We start from the raw sequence: 9904 nt of genomic DNA, 5'->3' as shown, positions 1-9904 counted from the left end.
TTAATAAAAGGTAAACAAGACAGCAAATGTTCAACGTTTCGACAAGGTTTTGCCGCCACGTTGTACATTAACTGTCATGTTAAACTTATATTAAAGTTTTTTTTCATTACCCATTTAAGCCGTCTCCAGCCATTATATGTATCCAGTATAGCTTTTACTAGTGTCACTTGGAGAGAATTTCAATTTTGGTTATCTCAGTATTTAATTTCATATATTTTCTAGGAAACATGATAGTACATTGCACAAAGTAATATTAATATACAGTTTAATTCAGCTTCATGCATATACAATTGATGTATTCATTAATATGGAAATATTTCCATTTAACATATGGAACATTAAGTAATATAGAAATATGATATGGGAAAACACTGTAAAGAATTTTCACATCATAGATTGCACTTGTGTAATTCAAATGTACCTTTTGTTGTATCAGTTCCTGTTTTATTAATAACTTTTATTTTCTGATGAGCCTCATCTTTATATATTATGGGTTATTGAGAGACAAATGGTTAAAGATGGTATTTGATTATTTGTGATAAAATATACTATAAAAAAGCTATTGTAAGTGTAGTAAAGGGAAAAATTATTACTATAAGTACTATAAATTTGGCTGTACCTATTTGAAGTGATGTTTTAAAAGAATGTTCTTACTGTTAATGAATAGTGAATTAAATGTAGTTACCTATCTTATGGTAAATGTGCTCTATATTTTATGTTTCAGACTGTAGTTTCAAATGTCACAACAAGTGTCTTAACTTTCTCACCAGAACCTGTGCTTATTTAAAGGTAAATTACAATTTTTTTTTCCAAAATTATAAGTATAATTTTATCTAAGCTATAGTTGAGACTATTAATCAGTCTCTTGATAGAATTTTACGTTTTATAAACAAAATTGATATTTTCATAGAATATGTATTTGTTTTACTGTCACAAAAATTTCCAATTGAAACTACCAGTTGTAAAAAGAAACTCTAAAATCTTGTCAGTTGTTTTGTGTTATATGCTATTTTTCCTCAAAAATTGTAAATCTAAATCACAAAAGAGGCTCATGTTTGGAAATAGATGAAACTCAATAAATGTGACTTTTTATAAACCTAAACTTGTATCTTTGTTGTGCATCAATTTAAATGTTCACTTAGTACTTAATAGTTAGTATTGCAGGGTAACAATGTATGCAGTTTTTAATACCTTTTTGTTAATCTTAGGTGTAAATGTGCCATATTTGAAAGTTTTTCCAGTTTAAGACTGAAATTTTGATTCTTTGAAGTTCTATTAGCTCAAGTAATTATAGTATCCTGAAATAATGAGACAATTAATATTCACATTGATAAAGTAAATTTCTGAAACACACTTACCTCAACTCACACTTTAGCTTTATCCCAACAAAAGTTTCTCTTCTCTGTCCATCTAAAGGTTGGTATGAACCTCTCCTCACTTGTTTCATCCTTTATACTCCACAATATTGCTCATAGCAAGTTAAATCTTGTGATTCTCTCCACCTAACTATGCACTCCCTACCCCAGATCCGTATATCTAAGCTTCCAATTATTACTTCCTAATCACTTTTCTGAATGGGAGAACATTACAATGATGGTTTTATGAGCTTGCTGCAGGTTTCTCTTATGTGCTGTATAACCTTAGTTATACCTATGCTTTGAATGATTTTTTTTCTTCAACCCATCTTATTGAGTTTTGAGTTTATTCACTATTTTCTTAATTTTCCACAAAAAAAAATTCAAAGACGTTTTATATATGAGTTCTCGCATTCATGTCTCTGACACGGAGTCTCCTAGTGCTCCTACTCTGCCACTTCTGGAGTCTAGTGTTGACCTAGCCTTAGAAGGGGGGGTCTTTCCACAGAGAACATCCAATCCCTCATATGCAGAGAGGGGCAGTCTTACATAAGGTCTGTTTCTTCTGTTGGTTCAGAGGCTGAGCTTTAATGGGATCAAGGGTGGACTGGCTCTTTCCTTTGCTCAGACAGCTAATCATGATTTTTGGATGGACATCACACCACCTGCACCCTTTTTACAACTATTACATCAAATTTGTAATGTCTTGAGCATTTCTCCTATGGTTCTTCTCCTTTTTTGTTGGGGGAAGTCATTCAGCCGATTACCTAATCTTTCCGCCTTTACCAGATATTGCTGTGCATTAATGGAGATTTGCTGATCAATTGAGAGAGGGTGCTGCCATGCTTTGTCCTTCCCATTTATCAGATCAGCATGTCTTAGCTCTCCATTGCTTGGAGGACCCATATTTAGATTCTCAGAGGTTAGATCCTCTTCTTCCTAATTGGGGTTCTAGGCCTGATATCACCATTTGTGTTTTTAACCTAACTCAGTTTCCTTGATTTGTCTGTCCCTTACAACAGTTTTGCAACTGTTGTCTGAGGCCTGTCACAGCTCTCCTGTTCAATTTTCAAAGGATTTTAGTCATTTATTGACTTCTACTTTGGTAAGGTTATCAGCTTCTGCTCTTTCCCTGGTCTCTTGTTTGGTTAGTTGCTGGAATCGTTTGGAGAGAGAGATGCTGTGCTTGAGGGCATTCAACTTCCTTCTTTGACCCTTAGAAGTCTCAGAGAAGCTCCTTTTCCCAGACATTTGATTTTTGCTGGTATTCCAGATTCCATGGAATTTCGGGTGAATGTCTCTTCTCCACTCTTCTCTTTTGACACTGGCCTCTATCCTTTCCTAATTTTCTACCGGATGGTTTCCTGCATCTTCTATTCAAGTTTCTAGACCTTTTGTATTGGCTCCATATTCTATTGGAAAACAAGGCAGATTTTGCCTTTATCAGTGGTCATTCTTCGCTCATGTGGAGCACTGACAAAGGCATTGGTGACTACCCTATGTGGTCCGATCGTGTGGGGGCTCGACTAAGAGAGTTAGTGGCTGTATGGGAAACCTTCACCACAGATCAGTGGGTCATCCTTTATTTTATGTCTCCTTCTCCATTGTCTATCATACCCATTGTCTTTCTCCTCCCCAAGGATCAACTTACCTCCAGTTGTCAAGTATAAGCCATCCAGGATCTTCTGCACAAAGAAGCTGTAGAGTGTGGCAATCCTTTCTCAAGGGTTTTTATTACTGTTTATTTGTAGTACCAAAAAAGATGGGCAATTGGTGACCTGTCATCAGCCTTTCTTCTATCAGTTGTTTCCTCCAGCCTCATCAGTTTACTGTTGAGTATTTCTTTCCCTCTGGTGGCACTTTGCACCGGATTTAAAGATGTCAAAGTTTGATGTTGCCTATGCCTATTTTCATATTTTGATTTTTCAGTTTTGTGCTTAACCATTCAGCCTTTCATCTGCCCCATATATCTTTTGCTGGATAGTCAAATCGTTTTCATGTCATCTTCACTCATTGGGCATTCACACTCACCACTATATGGACAACTGGCTTCTTCCTGCCACTTGGCAGAACTTCATACTCAAGCTCTTTTATCTGAAGCTGTGTGAGCTTGGTTTCTCTTCAAAACAGAGGAGTCTGTTCTTACACCCACTCACTACCTTGTCCATTTAGGGGTATTTTTCAATAAACTTCTCGATCAGGCCCAACCTCCTCCTTTATGCCATGAAATGGGTCATTCTTCTAATACAGGCATCTCCTTCTCCACTGGTGTGTGTGGTTCTCTCTCTTTTGGGGATGTGGGCATGCGTTCCCTTCAGTGGTCATTAAAGGACCCATGGAACATTTGCACTGATGCACTGGATTGTCTGGTCCCTATTGGCTTCCAGGCTGCTCAATCTTGCCTGGTGGTTGAAGAGGGACAACATGACAGTAGGTGTCCCTCTCCCACCACCACATTCAGAGATACATCTTTTCATGGATAGAAAAATGTTAACTTTCATCTTGTTATTTTATTTGTGTACTAAAAGTGCAAGATAAATTCTTCTGAGGCTTACCATCACCCTTCATATATTTAGATTCTCTGCCAGTTTTAACATTGAGCAAATATGTTTTAAAGAAATGGCTCTTTTATCCAACCTAAAATTCTACTTTTTTTTTTATAAAACACAACAACTAAAGATGAGCATATGAAAATACTTAATAAAACTGACTTCCAATAATAATTTCTAGTAAATTGTAAACCAATATCCATAATTGTTTAGTCAACTGAAATGTGATTTTTGCCTTGAGTTACTGCTCCTGCCAAAGGTTCAATGCACATTTTATGTGTATTACTTGTGATTAATGGTATTTTCTATTTGTTCTTTGAATTAGCATAACATCATTGTATACCTATAGTGATTTTTAGTAATTCAATTTAACTAGAAAATTGATTAGATATTTTAAGATATCATGTATGCAACAGTAATTCAGTTGAGAAACATAATTTATTGCTGGAGTTTATTTTTATATTTTTCTTAACATATTTAAATTTGTTTTTTAAGGTAACTGAAAATCCAAGTTATATCATGGATCTATGTCCAGAAGTGGGACTTGCTTCTCAATGTTACAAGTGCGTAGAATGTAAGCGCAGGCTTCTTAACAGTAAGTATAAGGCTAAAAGTAGCCTGTATGCAAAATGCAGCTATTTGTATCAACAATGTTAAAAATATATTCTTGATTTATATATGTATATAGACACACACACATATCTTTATTAATGGAAACAGATTATGTTAGCAGAGATTTGCCTAGTGTTATTTTACTACTGTTTTCCAGTAATCTTACAAAATCATGGAGAGAGAGAGAGAAGGGAAAATGGTAATTTCACACACAAAAAAAAACCCAGAAAAATCTGGCCATTTCACAAGAATTTGAATTAAAAGAAGTTATCAAACACAATTTTATCTAGCTCTTTAATTGCTAGACACAGTTCTGAATATATCCTGTATCTATAGTTCAATTTTTTTTTTTTTACACATTTACATAAGTCATTTAGAGAAGTGACTTTGATCAGCTTTTCAGAAGTACATTATATTTTTGTGATGCTATGAATTACAACCCTGCCAGAAGAAGTGAAAAAATGTTTTATCATTTGTAAATCTCTGTTCCTTTACATATATTCATTAAATATGCTTTTTTTTGCAATGGATTTGAGTACAATGCCAGTGGAATGCAGTAATTAAACTTAAACCAATAACTTTGACATTTTTAAAACTCCCATATATCTTCTACCCCCAACCAACCCTGCAAGAACTATAGGAAAGATAAGGATTTGGTTAAAAACTCTTGGATATTTCTGGTTCTATTTAGGATATTGAGGTACTACAGAGTTACTGAAATCAGTTATTAAATTGAAAAAATATTTGGGTATTTCAGGGGTAATAAGGATGTTGGCTTACTACAAAGTTACTGGAATCAGTTAGTAACTTGGACAGATATTTGGGTACTTCAGTGTGTGTGTTAAGGATGTTGACTTACTACACAGTTAGTAACTGACTCTAACTTGTAGATGTGTGCAAGGTAATGCACTTGGTTATCATAAGTTGGATAATATGTTTATTGTATAGATGTGAACCTTCTGAACAGAATCATTTAAGAAAAGGATCTTGGCATAGTGTTAAGTCATTCAAGCCATTGAGGCATTGCTCTGTTGTTAGTAAGAAAACTAATAAAACTTTAGGATGTATTAACTCTTTTGCTACGGGCAGTCAAAGGGTGCACGTCATGACATTTTAGAGAGCAATTTTCAAAATTTTATAAAATAGCTTTGCTATTACTTACATCAAAGGAATTCACATGAAAATGAAGGTGATATTGCAAAATTTTAATATTATATATGTTTTAATATCTCAATTTAAAAGGAAATATAAAGAAAAAACAATGGTAAATATTATTTTTTGTGTGTCACATAACACTTCCTGTTGCATTATTGTTCAGTTTATAATTAATTAAGCCTACCATATGACGTGTGCAGTAATTAAGAAATTAGAAACTCAAATTGGAGATATTGACAAGTTATAATTAAAAATAAGAACCTCCAACCTCTTTGATTTGTTGAGATACAAGTATATTTAGCCAGTCTAGTAGTTTGGCTCCTCCTACTACTCCAGTCTTTCAAAACCTCTTGTCTAGTCCCATCTATTTTTATTTTTGTAAGAGTTTATAACCAATAGATAGAGCAGTTACTTGTGTACGCAAGTCTTATAGCTGTTTGTAAATAGCTTGAAGGAAAAAATTGTAACTTCACCTAAACTGTTGAAATGTGATGACTAAGTTGTTCTGAAGAGAAACGGAATTTTTTTAAAACTCGTATAAAGCTTTTTTAGACACCCAAATAAATTACAGATGTTTTGGGTGCACTAATATAGTAAGTTTATATATTTTTTTAATTAGTTTATATGTGAATTTGAAGTGTAAAAAGAAGTGGTCTGCTTTGAAATAGAGGCTCAATAAGAGCTGTGACCAGGTCCATTCTGAAGGCCTTCTGGGATAATGTCAGCTGATTGGTTTGTTGTTTGTACGAAATGTAAGCATTTACAACTGTCAAGTTATACCATTTTATTGTCCTTCTTCCAGTAGAATAGTAACTTAAGCATTGGTCCACCTCTCCCATAAACTTGTTGTAGTCCACAATTAACTGAGGTTTTGTAACCTCAGCATCTCTCCATCTTCTTGTCATAGTATTAGAGTGTAGAGTTGAAAGTGCACAAGTGTCTCGTTTGTCAGTCCACTTCACAGCTGTCGGAATTCCACGTTAAAAAAAAAAAAAAAATGTGCTTCCCCTCTCTGTAGGTTTATAGAAACCAGTTGCTGCGGGAAATAATCTGTCTTTCCTGCATTTCCCCCAAGCATGGGTTCCCATAGTCAGTAGTTTGTCAAATAAACGAGGGGAAGTGTAAAAGTTGTCCATGAAAACCCAGTGTCTTAGTCTGTTGTATTTGTCCACCAGTTCCATCACAACATTGTCTGCTAAACCTTTAGCTGTCATTTGTCCCTCCTTTGCCTGTGTGGATTTTAAACTTCAGACAGTATCCACTCACAGCTTCTGCCAGGACCCATAACTTGATACCCCGTTTGACAGGTTTGTAAATATTGAAGGAAACCAATTCTACATTCTGTGCCCAGCTTCTGTTAATCTGTGGTTAGTTCTCTGTTAGGAGAGTAGAAGGAAACAAAATAATTTAGTAGAAGTTCTATGATAAGTCTAATCTTAAAAAAGTTTATCATGTTAGGGTCAGTTCTAGGAAGAGAATTAGTATTATTATTGAAATATAAGTAAGTGTGTATAGCTAAAAACTTGCCCCTAGAAATGTTAGTAAACCAAGGATTATGGAAAGGAAAATAGGTAGACCAATAGTCAGAAAGAGAAGGATAAGGCTTTAGTCCCATTGTTAAAGTTAAACCTAAATATGCCAAAAGTTCACAATGTGTAATATTTGTCCATTTTACTGTGTTTTTTGTTGTTTTTTTTCTGTGGTCCACCTTCTTGCTGGCATCTCTGGTTTGCAAACTGATATTTAATGTTTCTGTGGTAATTAAAAGTTTAAAGAAGTCAATAATTTTATTTAAAGAGGTAACCTGCCTGGACACAGTTCATCTCTGTTGAATGGAGGTATGTTTCTTTGTTTCTCCTCAGTGACCTTCACTCGGGTCCAGGTATCATTGCAGGTGAGAGGCTTCTCCTGCTGGGAAGGGGCAATCCTAGAACAAACTGCAGCTCCACCCCATCCCCTACACTTCCTAGCCCTGCCTCTTTTCTGTGATGGTGGTGTAGCTTCTCTAAATGTACCTGGCCTGAGTGGTTCCTGTATATCTTCATCTGAGGAAGACCTTCCAACTACTTCTTTATCTGTCCATAAGACAGAATCAAGAAGAGCTGGTTCAATCTGAGGCCATTTTGTTTTGTACACTGATTCTATCAAGGGCATAGCAATTGAAGCATCAGCTTCCTCAACTGCTGATTCCCCTGACAGACTGCCACTTTCATCAGAAGAGAAAGATACATGCAGTAAAAACTGCATTTCTTCCTCGGAGAGAACTTTTTCTTTCTCAATTTCTGGTACTTTTCTTGAAGTTCTTTTTTAGCTTCCATTTCTAGAAGAAAAAACATGACATATATATTATATTTTGCATCATGTATTTTCTGTTGTGTAACAATATTATATGTATTATATGACTTGTATTAGTTCTTTGCATGTATATATATTCCATGATGTATATCATATATTTCAGAAGCAGTACATTTTATGCTAAAATACAGAAACAGCTATAATGTAATTTGGTCAACAATTATATACTAAAACTATTGATTTCAGCCATATTATAAATAATAATTACTTACTTCTAGGTAAAAAGTCAGTAGCAAGAAATATGCTTCAAGTAGAATATATTTGCTTGGTACCAATTTATCTACGTCTTCGAACAAAGTATAGAGAAATACCCAAAGTCAGAGTGCTTAACTGAATTTGAATGTTTTCAAAACAATAACCAGATTTGAAACTTGGTTATTTATTGGTTGATGAATAAGTCTGCTGAAAGAGAAGAATGATTTCACAACCATGTGTACCAATGAGATCTTTGTACACCTATACAGTATACTGCTAAATTTCTAGGTGAAGTCTTATTGCTCTGGAGAATATTTGTTGTAAAACACTAGGATACATACCTAAGCCAATGACTTCCACATCCTGTTGTTGGTATAAACGTTTTCACAGATTCTAAGTGCAGTGTGATTACTAAAGTTAAATTTTCTAGTAAACGCTGTAAGATATATAATTCAATACATTAGACATCCTTTTCTCGAAGTAGGGGTCAAGTCGGCTATCCCTTTGTGCGTGCTATGGTGCTTTCAAAGGTATCGTATTACCGTGTCACGTAAACAGTCCACTGACACAATCGGCAATTTATTGCTTCCTTTTCAGCAGATTTCTACTTCAGTATTAGACAGTAAAATACACATAGAAAATAAATGTGAAATGCTTAGTAGTTGAAACTCTCAAGGGAAGTACTTTAAAAGCTTGTGAATAATAATCAAGAAAATAGGGCAAAGCTGCTCATTTTATTTCTGATTGTACAACATTTCTTTTTGTTATACTTTGATTTGTCTAATGGCTGAAGAATAAAATATACTGTTAGGGTAGAGGTAATAACAGATGAAATAAAGTTTTACTATATATAAAGTCATATTTACTAAGGAGGTTAAAGCGATTACAAAAATGAAGGTTGAGATTTTTGAGACAATGAGAAGTATTTTTAATCTTTACATAAAAATCACTTTGCTCTTGCAGAAAAATATTTAATTCATTCACGGACAAATTGTTAGCAAAAATACTTCATTAAAAACTGTTTTTTTTTTTTTTCATACAAATGACTTGTAATGTTTACTAAAAGTTTGCCAAATTTTGTTAAAGTACACATACTATTAAAATTTATAATACTAAAACTACATACAAGTAAAATTGGTCACGTGATTGGTCCCTGGGACCAAGCCCGTGTTGAAAGAGTTAATAGATATGTTGGCTATAACTTAAAAGTATTTAGTAATTAGGCCTTATTTGGAATATTGTGTACAGTTTTGGTCTCCTTACCTAAAAGTATATTGCTTGTTGAAAAGGGTTTAGAGGCGGCCTACTAGGAACATTCCAAGGATTGAAGGGTTATCTTAATTATGGGGATAGATTAAGATTTCTTAACTTATTTTCTCTTGAGCAAAGAAAGAGAAGAGGTGATATTTATTTTTTCTATTTACAAGATTGTCTGGGAGATCAATGGATAAAGGTCTCTGATTTCTATTTATTATATTCTGAAAACAATAGGACAGGAGTTTAAGGTTTGGAAAAGGCATTTTTTACTCAAGTTAAGACAGTTTAATTTTTCTAAGAGAGTGATAAGTTATGGATAGAGCTTCCATTTGCAGTAGTGCATAAAATAATTTGAGGAGAATTTATGAATTTTTAAAAAATAAAGAGTAGGTTTAATTTTTGCTTTTTTTTTTTTTTGTGGCAGTG

General features: G+C 34.0%; 1 protein-coding gene across 1 annotated transcript in view; it reads left to right on the top strand.

Annotated features, from left to right (window-relative positions):
- LOC106466749 (differentially expressed in FDCP 8 homolog) overlaps positions 1–9904 on the top strand; it is a 42729-nt gene that overhangs the window by 22114 nt on the left and 10711 nt on the right. Inside the window, exons 6-7 of the mRNA XM_022394823.1 lie at positions 725–789; positions 4400–4499. Coding sequence (XP_022250531.1) covers positions 725–789; positions 4400–4499 — 165 coding nt within the window. The remainder of the gene's footprint in view (positions 1–724; positions 790–4399; positions 4500–9904) is intronic.

The sequence above is a fragment of the Limulus polyphemus genome, unplaced genomic scaffold, assembly GCF_000517525.1.
Source record: "Limulus polyphemus unplaced genomic scaffold, Limulus_polyphemus-2.1.2 Scaffold2370, whole genome shotgun sequence".
Classification (NCBI taxonomy): domain Eukaryota; kingdom Metazoa; phylum Arthropoda; class Merostomata; order Xiphosura; family Limulidae; genus Limulus; species Limulus polyphemus.
The sequence above is the reverse complement of the archived record's forward strand: the minus strand, read 5'-3'. Positions and strand labels throughout refer to the sequence as shown.